This window comes from Protobothrops mucrosquamatus, unplaced genomic scaffold (genome assembly GCF_001527695.2).
Source record: "Protobothrops mucrosquamatus isolate PMUCROS unplaced genomic scaffold, P.Mucros_1.0 scaffold226, whole genome shotgun sequence".
Classification (NCBI taxonomy): Eukaryota; Metazoa; Chordata; class Lepidosauria; order Squamata; family Viperidae; genus Protobothrops; species Protobothrops mucrosquamatus.
In genome coordinates, this window is record NW_015386577.1 from 1029079 (window position 1) to 1047455 (window position 18377).

General features: G+C 36.6%; 1 protein-coding gene across 2 annotated transcripts in view; it reads left to right on the forward strand.

Moving 5' to 3' along the window:
• Nucleotides 1-18377, forward strand: part of ERC1 (ELKS/RAB6-interacting/CAST family member 1) — a 125245-nt gene that overhangs the window by 54753 nt on the left and 52115 nt on the right. For both annotated transcript variants that reach the window (XM_015814174.1, XM_015814175.1), the window contains 2 exons: nucleotides 1820-1951; nucleotides 9663-9823. In XM_015814174.1, the coding sequence (XP_015669660.1) occupies nucleotides 1820-1951; nucleotides 9663-9823 (293 nt within the window). The remainder of the gene's footprint in view (nucleotides 1-1819; nucleotides 1952-9662; nucleotides 9824-18377) is intronic.

Consider the following 18377-nt stretch of genomic DNA (forward strand, 5'->3'; position numbering starts at 1 on the left):
TAGATAGCTATGCTTTTTTCCCCCCTCATGTTTCTACATAATTGTTCAGAGGTATTGTACTTGGATAAACAATTCTTTGCAGAACTGAAGATAACAACTAAAGATTCTGAATGTGATATAAGGTAGACAACCTAATAAGTATTTTTCCTGTCTATGTAGTTAGAACAAACAGCATACTATAATTTTCTAGGACTGTCTTTTACAGACTGACTATAATTCTAAGGCTTTTAGCAGAGTTATAAGAATGTAGTCAACAAAGCTGAAGAAGGCATAAAAGAACTAGTATTCTTGACGCCATACTAGTTGCTCCATGAAGGTCATTCAGTGATCATCTTGGTTGGTGGAGTATTCTGATATGAACATTTTTTATCTGTTAGATTCATGTTGCATTCTGATCTTGTCTTTCTTAATACACATCCATTACTAGTAACTAGGAAAGGAACAAAGCTTTCTAGTTCGGTTTTATTTTTTCATTGTATTCTATTTTCTTACAAGTTTCCCATTTAAAAAAAGAAACAAAAAATTACATGTAGGAATGCGTTTCTTCCAATACTTGGATTTTTATCTCCAATTTTATGTTAATATGTATATTTTTGCCAGCCGTTTCCTCAAAGGTAAATAGCATTTTTATTATTTGCTGTTAACAGAATTTAGAAACTGGTACCAGGCTTTAATTTGCAAAATGGTCAGGAATTCCAGATTTGACAGATTCTCTTTAAAACACATCCTAACATTTTCCATTTCCCTTCATTTAAAATCAAGTCTTTATGCTCCACTATTGCCACATAAGTGTTTCCCTATCTTAATACTGTTTTTTGAGCCTGTATATTTCACACAACTAGCAGTATCACTCTTATCATCACATTGTAGGTATCTTTCATTCCAAAAAGCCTAGCAGGTCCTGATATAAATACCATTCATGGTAATTACAATGTTGTGTAGGATTCTACAGTTATGAAATGGTCCTGTCATATAATTGGCAGAATCCAAAGCACTTGGTAGATGATCATTTTATCATAAGAGCAAATCAATCAAATCTTTTATTACAATCATAGACCAGCAAAAGGAAGGTATACAGCTAGGAAAGGCAACTGTTTCTTGTTTACAAATTCAGAAGCAGAAAAAGATCCAACATCTGCTATAAGGCATTTCACATTTTCCGATTTGATTAAACATCTCTAGTTGGTTATATTTTCAGACACTAAATGAATATTTAATGTATCTTTTTGATCTATAAACATATGTTTTATTATGAGAAGATTATTTTCCTAGTCACATAGTACAGAATTTTTCGAATACAACTTGTTGATTCCTTTGTTTTCAGATTTTCATCTGATTTTTTTTCAAGGGAATCAGTTATCTTTATATGAAAGTATGTTGAGAGATCTCAGTATTATTTTTTTTTAAAAAGACAGTTTTTCTTAAGTCATTTACTACAACTCATGCTTCTTCTGATTTCTTGCTTTTTAACTGTCAGATTGAGGGTACCTGGAAAAAAAGGGTAATGCTTGCTGTACATCTACATCTTCTGCCTACTAACCTGAATTGCATGTGAAGATGTGCTTTTGCACAAAAAACTACCTACCAGTCTTTAGCTGTCTTAACACTAATTGCACTGCTACTGCTCATCTCAATTTGCTAACTTTTGTCTTGGCTATGGATTTACTCCAGCTCTTCCTTCATTTTACATCTGGGATTTTCTTCTGTGTGAAAACTTAACTTTGTGGAATTCCATTGCTAGAAACTCCCCTGTGGGTGACCTAGCACTTGATTTATTTGCTCTAGAAGCTACTTCATCTGGTGTCCTATCATTTTCCAGGATAGTTTGCATAAGAAGGATGATCGAATTGAGGAGCTAGAAGAAGCACTGAGAGAGAGTGTACAAATAACTGCAGAACGGGAAATGGTATTAGCTCAAGAAGAATCAGCCAGGACACAAGCTGAAAAACAGGTCTGCATGCTTATGGTCACTGGTATTGATATTTCAGGTTAATATGGGTAATATAAATAAACAATATGTTAAACAATGTGATGTATAATTAATTTTTCCCCCATATATACATTTTAACCCTGAAAATAACCCTTCTCAGTAATGCCATCACATTTTACTATATAAGAAGCAGGCAAAATCAACTTTATTTTAAGAATGTGTTAATATATTGTTCTTGAGCACTGTTACACTGTAATTTTTATAAATGGCTAACAGCATGGTCTTTGTTTAGAAATATTATTGCCCAAAATATTTAAAAGCTGCCAGATTGACTACTCCTGAACTAAACCACATAAATAATGTTTAAGACTGTAAGGTGGAGAGAATGAACCGAATAAATAAAGTGAAAAATATGACAGGTACAGCTAGCATGACAAATAAAGCAGAGTGGAGAGGAGGAAGGACAGGAGGAGGATGCAGAGCATCAGGAAATTGTTTCAAAAAGATAGAATCTGAACCTTTTCTCTTTACTGCAATAAAGACTGCAACTACAGTAGACCTAAGAACACAGTAGATCAGGGGTGTCAGACTGCCGGCCCGCAGGTTGGACACATCACCAGGAAACCACGCCCACCCAATTGCCGACAATGGGGGGAAAGCTCTGATACGTCGCATGACATCACATGACGTCGCAAGTTTGACATGTCTACAGTAGATCTTAAGAATGGTTATGAGGTCAGATCCCTTTCATACATATGTTGTTTGAATATTTTTTCTCTAAAACTATAGCTATCAGCTATCAAAATAAACCTCACAAAGTGCATTTTTCCACATATAAATAGAACATTGTATTCAAAGGAGAAATGAGGGTTTTTTGCTTTAATCTTGACCACTATCCCCACCCCCAAAATGCAACTCCAATGCAATGTAATCCAAAGAGGATGAGGTCAGCAACTTCCCTAGCTAGCAGCTGTGTCTTGAGCCAGCTGCAGTTTTCAGGTCATCTTTGAAAGTAGCCCCATTACATATCTCTTTGTCTAGCCAAAGGTTTTGCTTGCTGTGACTTTCACCTGCTGCTCCAGCAGGTGTCATAGGTCCAAGGAATACCCTGGATCACCCACTGGCTCTTTCTGGGGAAGTTCCACAACTGTTGATGGGATTTCCATGGAACTAGAGAGTTTCTGTACTAATGAGAGCCGTCTTGCTTGAATTCAAACACAATCTGTTTTATTTCACCTAGTCCCTCACAGTTTCCAAGCAGTGGTCGGGACTTCCTGTTCATTGCTTCTTTGGCCTGGAGACCAAGCTAGGAATCATTGACATATTGATGTTACTGAAGCATACTGATGTTACTGAAGCCAAACCAACATATGATTTCTCCCAGTAATTCATGTAGTTGTTAAATAAAAGAGAAGAAAATGAATACCGTGAAGTAACCAAAGGAGTTAGTTTGATCTTGCCTTGCGCAATAATAGTAATCAGATATGTTCTTTCAAGAAGGGATGAAACCTCTGCAAAACAGTATTTCCGGTCCCCAGCCTGTACAGACAATTCAGAACAATATCATGGCATTTGTATTGAATGTGCAACATGAAGTAGGCATGTATTGGTGGTGTACCATAATATTCTCAGAGATGACTACTGTAATACTATAGTCAGGTCTGTGTGTGTGTGTGGTGTGTGTGCTCACGCACACACGTATCTGCGTGTGTATACTACACACACGGATGCAGCTAGGTCTTTTCCCACCAAAGTGATACCCGTTTATCTTCTCACAATATTTTGTGAATGTATGGGTATCTCCAATCGTCTTCTTATCTAGAGAAGTTCCAAGGAACTGGTCTTCTCATTAGTTTTTTGATCTCTGCTGCAGTCGTTGAGTCTGTTTTCAGTTTGCCATACCTTTCTCCAGAAGGCCCTGAAAAACATTTTCCATAAATATGATTATTGTCATCAATACTTTGTTTTTCCTTTTTTTTACTTGAGAATTTTAGCCATAGAGGACTAGAAAAGAGACACAAAATAACATTTCTGAATGTTGATGTGGGCTTTTAGGAGTCTTTCCTGTAAATATAGCCCTAGGATGTGACAGCTCATCTTCTTTACTTTTCTGGAAAAATGGAGAGACCCTGCCAACAAAAGACTAGCAAATCTACAGTGAGGGGGGGAAAGTATTTGATCCCCTGCTGATTTTGTACATTTGCCCACTGACAAAGAAATGATCAGTCTATAATTTTAATGGTAGGTTTATTTTAACAGTGAGAGACAGAATAACAACAACAAAAATCCAGAAAAACGCATTTCAAAAAAGTTATAAATTGATTTGCATTTTAATGAGTGAATTAAGTATTTGGCCCCTTTGCAAAACATGACTTAGTACTTGGTGGCAAAATCCTTGTTGGCAATCACAGAGGTCAGACATTTGTTGTAGTTGGCCACCAGTTTGCGCACATCTCAGGAGGGATTTTGTCCCACTCCTCTTTGCAGATCCTCTCCAAGTCATTAAGGTTTTGAGGCTGATGTTTGGCAGCTCAAACCTTCAGCTCCTTCCACAGATTTTCTATGGGATTAAGGTCTGGAGACTGGCTAGGCCACTCCAGGACCTTAATGTGCTTCTTTTTGAGCCACTCCTTTGTTGCCTTGGCCGTGTGTTTTGGGTCATTGTCATGCTGGAATACCCATCCATGACCCATTTTCAATACCCTGGCTGAGGGAAGGAGGTTCTCACCCAAGATTTGACAGTATATGCCCCGTCTATTATCCCTTTGATGCGGTGAAGTTGCCCTGTCCCCTTAGCAGAAAAACACCGCCAAAGCATAATGTTTCCACCTCCATGTTTGACAGTGGGGATGGTATTCTTGGGGTCACAGGCAGCATTCCTCCTTCTCCTAACACGGCGAGTTGAGTTGGTGCCAAATAGCTCGATTTTGGTCTCATCTGGCCACACTTTCACCCAGTTGTCCTCTGAATCATTCAGATGTTCATTGATAAACTTCAGACGGGCCTGTACATGTGCTTTCTTGAGCAGGGGACCTTGCAGGTGCTGTAGGATTTCAGTCCTTCACGGCGTAGCGTGTTACCAATTGTTTTCTTGGTGACTATGGTCCCAGCTGCCTTGAGATTATTGACAAGTTCCTCGCGTGTAGTTCTGTGCTGATTCCTCACCGTTCTCATGATCATTGAAACTCCAAGAGGTGAGATCTTGTATGGAGCCTCAGACCAAGGGAGATTGACAGTTATTTTGTGTTTCTTCCATTTGTGAATAATCGCACCAGTTGTTGTCACCTTCTCACCAAGCTGCTTGGTGATAATCTTGTAGCCCATTCCAGCCTTGTGTAGGTCTACAATATTGTCCCTCACATCCTTGGACAGCTCTTTGGTCTTGGCCATGGTGGAGAGTTTGGAATCTGATTGATTGATTGCTTCTGTGGACAGGTGTCTTTTATACAGGTAAGAAGCTGAGATTAGGAGCACTCCCTTTAAGAGAGCACTCCTAATCTCAGCTCGTTACCTGTATAAAAGACACCTGGGAGCCAGAAATCTTGCTGATTGATAGGGGATCAAATACTTATTTCACTCATTAAAATGAAAATCAATTTATAACTTTTTTGAAAGTTTTTCTGGATTTTTTTGTTGTTATTCTGTCTCACTGTTAAAATAAATCTACCATTAAAATTATAGACTGATCATTTCTTCATCAGTGGGCAAACGTACAAAATCAGCAGGGGATCAAATACTTTTTTCCCTCACTGTACAAATCTTCAGCTTTCTCTTCTCCAAGCCATGCTTCTTTTAAAAGCTCTTGACAGCACATTCAAATTGATATGGCTGACAATACATCAGGAATAACATAAATGCAACATTTTTCATGAGTATTGCATCAAAGTCCAGTTTTTATATTTAAGATTCTTCTAACAACTTTACTTCAAATAAGCCATAATGTAAAATAGCTGTTTAAAAGATAGTCTTCAAACCTATCTTCACTATTTCGGTCTTCAGTGTTTAAATGCTGTTAATCTTTTCACCACAGCTCTATCTAAATTTTGTTCATAGATTTTTTTTAAAATTATCTTCTGATATAACTCTGTACTGAGATTTATCTAACCAAAGTACTCCCATAGATTAATCTATTACATATGCTTCCTCCCATCCTATATCACTATCCACAGTGTACTATAAGGCTGAGAAAACTCAAACAGTGTTAACAAATTATCATTGATATGTAAATTAATCATCTGATGCAGAAGAGGGGTCTACCGGCTCAGACATGGGTAAATTCACTGGAGGAGAACACAGTAAAGAACAGGAAATAAAAAGAGACATCTAGAGCATCCTTCTTTTTTAAAAAAGATGTCCCAACAAATTAGACAGGCAGTGGGTTTTGGGATGTGTTCTGCTGCTTTTTGGGGTGTTCTTGGTGTTTTAGACTATGTTCCGGGGTTTTTTTATTGACAATAATTATTAAGTTGATTTAGTTCTCTAAATCAAGTTTTACTTTGAAGGACTAGAGCTGATTAAGAATTGAAAATATTTTGAAGCGTTAACAACAGTCTTTCAGTTTGCCAACATACCTATCAATCCGCTTACCAACTTCATATCAAGTTTCTGACTTTGCATACAGGAATTATTTTTATTTAAGTAAACGTTTCAGTATTAGGAGTTAAATCAAACAGTTGCTTTACTTAAACAGACAATTTCATTTACGTAGAGGTCCAGATGCAGGGAGGGATAGAAACCTTCTTATTGGTTGCAGTATTTGGTGCCAGTTTATTGTCTTTTTTTTTAATCTCTCTTTTTCATCGCCTAACAAGCTGCAACAGCTAATTCTTCTCTTCAAGTCTGAAAAGGTAGATAGATTTGAAGAATGGTTTCCTTTTTTTTTTTAGTGAGGAAAAGATTTTAGGGTTCTTTTTCCCCATGATTCATGTCATAGTTTTGCCCCCATAGTAAGATTAGTGTATTTTGCCGGGCTTATTGAATACTCCAATATCTGTGGTTTTTAAATCAATGCATAAACACCTTCTACTTCTGCTCTTAACAAATGCTTTATAGTCTGAGAGATAATATTTCAACATGCTTTGCTTCTTATTGTTGAATAATTGCCATAATCTGAAACTGAGGTTTGTGTACTATATGTTAAAGTTTGGGGGATGGCCAGAAGAGAAAAAAAATACTTAGCATTGGGTTTTGAGGTTTGTAAATCTTAGTGAATCATAGAATGTTAGCAATTTAATGGGAAAATATTTTCACCAATCATTTTAAAGAGGAGAGATTTGACTGGGATGAGTTAAGCTTTCAATTCTATTATAGTTATAATTATAGTTTGATTCTCACCCGCTCAAGGTTGTCTCAGTCTTTCATTCTTCCGAGATGGGTAAAATGAGGACCCAGATACTTGGGGGGCAATATGCTGACTCTATAAACTGCTTAGAGAGGACTGTAAAGCACTATGAAGCGGTATATAAGTCTATTGCTATATTTTGAGGGGGTGTTTTGAGGGGGTGGAGTTGTACTGAATATAGTCATAGAGCTAAGAAAGGGTTGAGTGAATTATTCAGCTGAATCCTCTACCCTGACTTGGGATATTTTGAAACAGAACTAAGTAAATATTGGGTGCTATTAAACTAAAGATATCATTAAACAGATGAGACAATTTGGCCTGGTGCTTAAGGCATCAGATTGGGAACTGATCGCAAAGCCAACTGGGTGACCTTGTACCAGTCATTTTCTCTCAAACCTAGGAAGGAGAGAATGGCAAACCGCTTCCGAAAAACCTTGCCAAAGAAAACTGCAAGGACTAGTCCAGGCAATCTCCAGAATAAGATATGATTAAACAGAAGAGAAAAAAAAATATTAAACTAAGTTTGTTGCTATGTGAGCAAATCTCCTGAAGCTGGAATTCATACTGTCTTTCCCCTTCCCTCTCCCTGAAACTGCCCCTCAAATCTGTTTAAAAAGAAATCCTTCTAGAGCAGATCTGGAGGATTTCAGGAAGCCAGGGATGGAGGGCAGGATTTAAATCAACAATGTTATGGTTGTATGTTTTATGGTTTGAGGGTTTTACTGGCGTTATAAGCCACCCATAGTTGTGTTTTCAAACGGGTGGCAAAGAAATCTTTTAAACAATGAATAAATAAACAAATTCTTTGGTGGCATGCGTTCCACTAGTGATAGGATATTGTTACAGCAAGCAATATAATTTGGCAATACAGTTAAAAATCTCTGGCCTGCAAATCGAACTTAACTTGCTTTTTCTATTCACTTGTGATAATTCTGTGAGGTTTTTCCTTTTATTCATTTTCCAGGAAAGTGAGAGCATAGACAAACAGGACTGCTGGAGAGCCGTTGCTTCAGTGTGCTGCAATAATGGTTCTCACTTCATCCCATCTTTGCCTTTCCCAATAGGACAGTGGTGGCGAACCTATGGCACGGGTGCCGGAGGCGGCACTCAGAGCCGTCTCTGTGGGCAGGCGCGCCGTCGCCCCAGTCCTAGGCCTTCAGCTGGGTTTTATAAAACCTTTTTGCTTTAGGCCTCCGCCGCTGTGTGCAAAAAAAAAAAAAAAGGTTCAATCAGTCAATTTCAACTTCTCGTGGGAAAAAAAAAGATCTTGCAAAGATGGAATTGATTGATTGAACTTTTTAGTCCCACCCAGTCTGCCGTTACCACCGCAGCCACGCCCACCCAATGGGCCACACCCAGCCAATGGGCCACACCCACCTGGCACTCGACAATGCGTAAGTGGGTTTTGGGTTGCAGTTTGTGCACTCAGTCTCTAAAAGGTTCGCCATCACTGCAATAGGAGATGGTATTTCACAAGAACTGTTGTTTCACGTTGCTCTCTGCAGTGTGACATTAATGAGAAAGACATCAGGGATATCTGTGGTTCTGTCCTACTGAAATCATCCCGGCTCTAGGAAGAGTCTGGACAAATAAATTTGCCTCTGAGTAAATCTTCTTCCATATCTACCTTTCTTTTATTGGTTTTAGCTTTAGTTGGATAAGGAAAGGGTTGTCTTTTTATCATTCTGTTTTTGATTTCTTCAGACTAATGTATGCTGGTATGTTTCTCCTTTAGCAATCTACTCTTCCTTGCAATTTATTTTGAACTGCATCAGACATTCTGTCCTGATGGTCCAGCGAGGTCCAAGATGGTTCAAGAGCTGATAGATAAATAAGATGGTTCTGTCTACTGCCTTTAATAAAACCATAGAAATAAGCAAAATGGAATAGAGTTCCAGCATAAATACAAAAATTTTCAATTAGTTACAGAACAACCTTCATTTCATATAAACTACATTTTTGCTCTGAGCAAGAAAGATCTATTCAAATATTCTGAATATGCATAGGAGAGTTATTTTAATGTATTTGAGAATGTGGTAGTACCGTTTTGTTGAGATGCGGAAATTAAGAATATTGGCTTTGTAATTAAAATTTTGTAATGTAACTTTTCTACACATTTTAATGAAGGTAGGGCATAAAAGATTTATTATCAATGATTATAAATCAAAACCCGACAGTGAATAGACACATGTGTAATAAAGAAGTGCTGTCTGTAATTTATAATAGTATCAATATATGTTATTTTAGACTAATTATGTTATTTCAACAGGGATAAATTGACCATTTGCGATATTTTTTTCCATCACGCTATAGCTCTGGTGAATGGCAAATATTGTTTCATAATCACATACTTTCTCTCTTCTTCCTCTTTATCATTCTTAAATTCCTTAGGTAGAAGAGTTGATGATGGCTATGGAGAAAGTAAAACAAGAACTGGAATCTATGAAAGCAAAGCTGTCCTCTACTCAGCAGTCTCTGGCTGAGAAGGAAACCCATTTAACCAACTTGCGGGCTGAGCGGAGGAAGCACTTGGAGGAGGTGCTAGAGATGAAGTATGTCTTTGTTTCCCTTAATATTCCATTCTGACTTTTCCTTTAAGGATGCATTGGTTAACTCCTTTTCACATTATTGATGACTTTTTACTTAAATATTTGTTGTCTTCAATTGTAATGGCAACTTTTTATAAGTGGAGTTATGTATAAAAATAGAGAATATCCTGACAGAAGTATATTTTTTTCTCCCAGCACCATATGCATTCTTATACATAGATAGAATTATTTGGATTAGTCCTTATTTGAAATTACAATAAATTATTTAGTTCAATATATACATATATGTACTGTATATACATATACATACATATATAAAACTATATAATAAAAACTCTCTCTCTCTCTCTCTCTCTCTCTCTATATATATATATATATATATATACATACATACATACATACATACATATATATTATAGTTTTATATGAAAATAGTAAAAGAAAAAATGGAAAGAATAAAAAGGAAAAGAAAAAAAATAGGAATACAATGACAGATAAAATAAAGAAGTGACTTCCAATTGTCATCATAAGTATAAACAAATTTAGCAACTCTTCACTGCCTCCAAAGTTACAAGATTTATTTCTTCATCTCCAACCCCAATTGTCATCTATAAACAAATCCATAAATCATCTCTTTTTAGTTCTTGTGTCAACAGAAGGTCCATTAAGGATTCCCAGAAGTAAGATACCTTGTTTTAACTTTGACCAAATAAACCAACTTTATATTCCTCCCTTTTACTCCTAATAGTCTTAATCTTTAGTTCATTCAAATATTGTTGTCCATTTTCCTATTTATCAAGGCATCTCTCTTGTCTGGATTTAATTTCTGCTTGTTCACTCTTAAACAGACTATTTTTAAACTTAATGTAATAGTCAAGAATGCTATTTACATCCTTAGAATTAGTTGGTAAGGAACAATAGAGTTGGGTATCATAGCATGGAGACTTATATACCACTCTACAGTACTTTACAGCACTCTATGAGTGATTTGCAACATCAACATATTGCCCCTAACAGTCTGGGTTCTCATTTTACCAACCTCAGAAGGATGGAAGGCTGAGTCAACCTTAAGCCGGTCAGGATACTGATAACATCCATTCCAAAGCCTAAGTCAAACTTCCATTAGTTTTACATAGATATTAAATAATATGCGTCAACAACTTAGGTGTCAATCAAGAATCTCCTAGCAACATCTTCTGGATGTGGTCTGGCAAGAATCACTGCAAAATAGTTTTCCCAAAGCCCAGATACACCGAGATCTGTACTATCAAGACATCAAGAGATCTACTAGGACTAGTAGGATTGAACTTTGCACAAAACCCTGGCTCAAATAGATGCAGATAATCATTTTTATCCAGATACACCTTCTCAGTCATTTTAAATTATCAAATTCTCACCTAGATAAAATGGCTGCTGATAGCAAGGATAAGTTAGCATTGCAGCTACGAAGGAAGCAAATATACAGTTTTTATGGATTCTTCTTTTAAATTGCTTATTAATTGCTATATACTTAGAATCAAATCCACTTAATTTATTGTGGAAGTTAATATTTTGAGGATTTCAGGAGCTGGATTGGATAGTGCTACCAGCAGCTCATTAAAGATAATTTTAATTGTTTAACCATCCTTGAAGAGAAGAATTTTATTGGCAAAGGTAACAATGATTTTGGTTTTGTAGGCTGTTGTTTATATTCTACTTTCTTGTTAGTATGTCTCTGTTCTCATCGGCTCCCTTGCTTTTTATTGTTGTTGTATTGAAGGACAGGAGAGAGAAATTAAGGCACAATTTAAAAAAGGGTTTGAAGTTACAGAGATGAATACTGTATAATCTGATACTGCAAGTGGATCTATCATGTTAAAATTGCTCATTTACATGATAAAATTTGCATTTAACATGATCTGTTTATATATCAGTTTTTAAGAACTTAGAAAATATTGGAGAGAAATGCCTGTCTTTGCACCCTAATTGTTGCTTGTTTATAGAAGGAAATGCTAGTTTATTGTTCTTATTTAAACCTTCACTTTTTCTAGCTTTCTTATATGTTTTCCAAAGATTTTAAAAATGTACCCTCAGATTGGTTAAATTTTCAACAAATATTTGAAATTTCCCAATACATTTTGACAGTGGTTTAGTCAAATCACCATTCAACCCCATTTGAGATATATATACTACTTGATTCCTTGAATAAAGTTCTCATCAAAGCATCTTCCAAAGCTTTAAAGAGAAATTGCCAATTCAAATTGTCCATAGCTTTCTCAGCATCTGAGATTAGTGCAGCTTGTTTTAATATTCCATGTAGTTTATACTCCCCATTTAATACGCTGTTTGTTCCATGTCGTTCAAAAAAACCAAATTCTGAAAAATGTGACTAGCAGTTATGTTATAAAGATTTTTTTTTTTAACATGAGTGTATCTCATTATGTTTTGAATGCCAAGATCCCCGAGAATAATCCTTTAGAAAAAAAATGTGCTATGCTATCTAAATGAGCCATGACAGTCTTGGAAGGAAGGCCAGCTGCTGAAAACAGGACCAGGTGGTCTTGTTCCACTCAATAATTGCTCAAGATGTGGATGATGTTGGGAAAGGAGATTCTTTCTGCTGTTTACTTCTTTTGCTACTTCTGTACTCTTGTTTCCATTCTGTTTCAGAGTAATCTCTTCTTACCACTGCCACACCTCCTGAGTTTGTTTGCAGGGTGTGTGTGTGTTATGAACAATAAGATGGTACTGTAAAATTTGGTTCTCATTCTAAGACAACCCCAGAAAAAGCTAGCGCATCAATTCCAGTTGCAGGTTGGAAAGAATAAAACCTGTCTTATATTGTTTTAATTGAGTTAAAAGCTAAATATTTCTAGTGGGCTGGAGGACCCCACTCAGGAAGCTTTTTAATCAGAACAGATGTCTGAATTCCAGTCAGCTATACACAACTTTGGAGTCATTTTTCCTCTCGTATTATTAGATTATAAAATGCTTATTGAAATGTAGTTGGGGGGAAAAAAATCTCATGTGCTTTTGGAATGCTACATTTGGTGCTGTTGTTGGAAATCTCAAAGGCGCATTCTGGATAAGCAGAGGTTCTATTCTTTGTGGTAACTTTTGCAAAAAAAAAGAGAGAGAGAGAGAGAGCTTGTGATAGGTGTTACTTGTCTGGAAGACAGAAGCTAATAAACAGCAGCAACTAACTAAATAATAAGGTAGTTCCAAGAACCAGATTTGAAGACTTAAAACTGTGATTCAGAGCATCTGTGGGTGTGCCCATAGCCCTTGTCAAGATCTTATCTTCTCCTGGCTTTCCTTTGAATTCAAATTGCTATGCAGCCCTGTATATCTGTGTTAGATATTTGTGTTTGTTTCTAAATACAGTAGTTGTCTTGTCTAGCAGCTTGATCATAATGTGAAATTCTTACCCTGCTTCATAGGTGGCAAGGAGAGAGTTGGAGGCGTACTGAAAAAAAGAAATTTAGTTGTTGCCTAATCCTGTTTTCATGCATCCAAGTGGAATAGCCTCAGTAAAACAGAAAGCATTGGAAGAGGGATTATGCAATTATATAGCTCCTACTCAGATATGTAAACTTAGAATTTAGTCCTCCTGATTCAGGATATGCAAAACAGTGAAATATAATCTCAGCTAACATACATTAGAATTGATCAATCTTCAGGTGACCTCACGAATTAAGTGACTCAATATTTTTTGGGAAATTAGATGAAGATTTACCCTTTAGTACTGTATATGAAGAGAGCACATAGACAACAATCTAATTCTGTGTTTTTCAAACTAGGCAACTTTCAAATGTGTGGACTTCCAGTCCCAGAATTTCTTGGCCAATATGCTGGTTATGGAATTCTGGGAGACAAAGTCTACACATCTCAAAGTTGGTTACATTGAAAAACACTCATCTAATTCCATGCAGTTTTGGGATCTTGGACCTGCTGCCATTTTCTTTATGTAAGTGCCCTGAAAATAACATGGCAATGCTCCTTTGACAACACTTCATTTTCAGTAGCACAGTAAAGGGTCCTTCAATATTGAGTTCCACTTCCCAGTTGTTGGTATCAACTGAAGATTTATTTTTTTAATCCTACATTTTGTTGGTGTGTCAGTAACAGTTATGAATGAATTACTGTTCCTGTTATCTTGCATAATATTTAACCGTCATATGCTTTTATTGTTTTAATTTATTTCTGCTCCAGCTTTGAAAGTATTATAATTTAAATTGAGTTACACATTTCCTAAATAAGTAAAAATGTCTGGATAATGCCAGCAAAAAAGTATAAAACGACACATGTTCAGAGCCAAGGCATTTGACTTTGAACTCTTCAGTAACTTTCCATAGAATACAGATTAATTTCTTCTGTCTGATCCAAAGACCATAGATCAGAAGAACATTGCACTGTAAGCCAGCTTTCCATCTAGGTTATGTGTGAACTTTAAGTGCCAGGACCAAAGTTTGCCACTGCTGGTTGCTGTAAGATGGCCCACTGGCTGCTCCAACATTTCAGTGTAGCTAATGAACTACAACCGGTTGTGCTGTGGTTTGTTCTATCTATCATCCAAACATGGAATTCTGCGGAGTTTTTTATGTGTGTTTGGAACAAGCCTGGGATCTGTGCCTGGTTGCAGGAGGGAATAGTGATTGTGGTTGTAGCCACATAGACCACCAAACTGCATTCCTACATTGAGAATCAATAATGTTCCAGCTTCTGGAGCATAAACACAGTATTGCTGCCAATTTCAGGTGATACTAATAAAGGAGAATATTTGTAGCTCAAAGTTGACGTGAGGGGTCCTTGGTGCTCTCTGAGCTTGGTTTTTTTTCTTGCAGAGGTTTCATTACCCGAACTAGGTAACATTATCGATGCTAGTAAGGAGTGCTGTTTGCTGTCAGTTTATATTCTAGTGCAGTGGTCTTCAAACTTGGCCCTTTCATGACTTGTGGACTTCAACTCCCAGAATTCCTCAGCCAGGCATGCTGGCTGAGGAATTCTGGGAGTTGAAGTCCACAAGTCATAAAAGGGCCATGTTTGAAGACCCCTGTTCCAGTGGCTTGCCTGTCAGTATTGGTGGTGGGTAGAGATTCTTTGATTGGGCTGTTTGCTGTTGGCTTCTTCGGCAGTTTCTTGATTGGGGTATTGTTTACTTGATTGTTGGTCTAATGTTAACCTTGGAGTTAATCTATGGGGATCTGGGTGCTGATTGCTGGGTGGAGAAGTGTTTGGGTCTTTTTTTCCTTTTTGGGCTGGGTGATAGTCTCTTTTGCATAGTCTATAGATGGTGTTAATGTCTATGTGTCTATTGATGGCTGGTTTGTCAGAGTGCCAGGCTTCTAGAAATTCCCTGGCGTTTTTAGACTTGGCTTGGTATAGAATGGTCACATTTTCCCAATTGAAACTATGGTTAAATCTGTCTATACGTTGTGAAATTAAATTTCAGATGAAATAGCAGAGTGGGCATACAGCATAGCGTAACTCATGAGTGACGATTTAAGTTAATTTAAAATATTAATGGATGTGTGCTGCCAACCCCCTATTAGTGAACCTCTGCCTTTGGCCTCAGTAGAAACCAATTTATTTTCATAAGTATTACACGAACATGAATTTTTAGGTCATTCACAATATGTTCTTCTAATAGTGCTTCCAATCCAAGTTTCAAATTTTCTACCTTTTGCTTGAGAACCTTTGATTGGTTCTGGGATCTTTAGCTACTTCAAGATTTTTTTTTAAAAAAAGTGACATACAGATGTTTTGAATACATAAATAACAATTGCCAAAATTGTTTCCAACTCTTACAGAATCTCATAGTAAAACTTCGCAAATGCAGAAGATTATATTACTTATTCCTGATCTTTTTTGTCTAGATCAGGGGTGTCAAACTGCCGGCCAGTTGCATCATACGGAGGCAACACCCACCCCAGCTCCGGCAATGCAAAAAAAGTTGCAATAATGTCGCAACACGTCACGTGACGCCACGGGTTTGACACCTGTGGTCTAGACACTTTCACAAAAGAGATCTAGATGCAGTGTTATTTTTATTTGTTTTATGAAGTCTGAAAATTTATGCACGGACCTTCAGATATTCTTGAGGGAACCTACCAAATGTCAGTCCTTCCTCTGGTTACCATACAGTGCCTGAGCAGAATCAATATTACAAAAAATGATTCTGTATTTCATTGCAGCAAAGATCAAAACTTTCCTTACATCACATTCCTTAAATCACTGACAGTTTCCTTCAGAGCCTTTTAAAAGAGATTTTGCACAATATGCAGCAGCTGAAAGATAGACTAGGTGCAATTGCTGTATGTTTCCTTAACTTTTTGCAAAAGTTCTTATGTTTACTTGTGGTCCAATTTAATCAAAAGGAAAACTTGCAAATCACCTTGGACTTTTGGCTGCATTTTTTTTTTGAGGAAGTACAACATAAGCATGTAAATTTAAGCCCACATCAAACGAGTGCACATTTATTTAAGGTCACCACAGCAGTTCCATATATTCCACGTTCAACTCACAACTAAAAGTCCTAATACTTTAGGACTTCCATAGGCTTTGTGTAATTATACCAGAGCAATAGGTTTTGTTTTCTTTTTATTAAAGAAAAACTACCTGTTCCTCAGGGTGTCATTCCCTTTCTCATAAATGTTCATAGCACTTACTAGCATATATAAATTGTTAGTGTGCTACATATTTCATTATGTACTGGCGCAGTGGTTTGAATGCAGTACTGCAAGCTACGTCTGCTGACTGCCAGCTGCCAATAGATTGACAGTTCGAGTCTCACCAGCTCAAGGTTGACTCAGCCTTCCATCCTTCAGAGATTGCCCCGGATTATTGGGGGCAATATGTTGACTCTGTAAACCTCTTAGAGAGGGCTGTAAAGCACTGTGAAGTGGTATATAAGTGCTATTGCTATTACCGGTAAGCATAGGTCAGTGATGGTGAACCTTTTAGAGACCAAGTGCCCAAACTGCAACCCAAAACCCATTTATGCATTGTCGGGTGCCGGGTAGGTGTGGCCCATTGGGTGGGCGTGGCTGCGGTGGTAACGGCAGACTGGGTGGGACTAAAAAGTTCAATCAATTAATTCCAACTTTGCAAGATCTTTTTTTTTCCTGCGAGAAGTTGAAATTGACTGATTGAACCTTTTTTTTTTTTTTTTTTTTTGCACACAGCGGCGGAGGCCTAAAGCGAAAAGGTTTTATAAAACCCAGCTGAAGGCCTAGGACTGGGGCGATGGCGCACATGCCCACAGAGAGGGCTCTGAGTGCCACCTCCGGCACCCGTGCCATAGGTTCGCCACCACTGGCATAGGTCCTGCGCTATTTAACAGATTTTCCAAGTAAAATTAATTTACTGTGTTAAGGCTCCTCATTATTGATTTAATATAAAATTACAATAAATACTAGCTTCTAGTAGTTGCCAGTTCTATCCTGGAAATATAGTCTAGTTAAAAATGGAAAGAGAAATCTCGAAGTTTGTTTTACAGGTAAAGTTTGTTTTGCTTTTTTTTTTAAATGAGCAAAGTTGCAAGAAAAGGGAAAAGAGAAAACTGCACCATATGCTGTATCAAAATTAGCTTGCTTTGAGTCATATATTTTGAGTCATATATTAAGTCTAGAAAGAATTTTCTAATTGATATTTATTTTTCCTTAGATTCTTTAAAGATATGGTACAGTAATTGATACAGATTTTGTAAAACAGAGGAAGATTAAGCCTCTATAATAGGAATCCACAGAAATATTTAATAGAAAAAAAAACAATTTTATAAAGAATGATCTTTAAAAAGTCAAACTTAATACATTTGGATATATTTATTTACAACTGTGTATGCCACTAGGACTGGGGTAGAATACAAGGCAAAAAAAGAAATGAGAAAAAAGCCATGAAATTAGTCGCCAAACAATCCTCCTCTAGTCAAAAAGCTCATTGAATTAAAACAGTTCTTTGACCAACTGTAACTTCATGGGCAGTGTATTCCATTGCATGGTAGAAATAAATAATAGATATTGATGTAAATTTTAAAAGGAAGATAAAAACTAATCCAAATTATTATAAAGTAAGAAAAACAAAAATCAAAGAGAAAAGCTACAAGTGCAATAAAAAAGAAAAGAAAAACAGAAAGTAAAGAAAAAAGATACAAAGTATCTTCCAGACTTCTTTTCAGCAGTTATGTGCAGTTATAAATCTATCTCTTACTCTGTAATTACAACAAAACTCTCGTTTTACTGTAATCTATCTTGTCTATTCATCAATACCATAAACCATGAGTTCATTTTTCTGTTTTACACAAATAGTCCACAAGAGATTTTCAGTCATCAAATAAACATAGATCTTGTCTTTTCTCTGATCAAAAAAGTCAATTTAGTCTTCTCATCAAGTTCTACAATCTTCACCAAACATTCCTCCATTGTGAGAATTGCTGAGTCTTTCTATCTTTGTACATTCAATATATCTGGCTGCAGTTATCATACAAAAACAAAGAAGTTCCATTACTTTTTTCCAACTGTTTGTCCATCAGTCACAAAACAATGACCTCTGGTCTTAATTGTATATTACTCTTTAAATC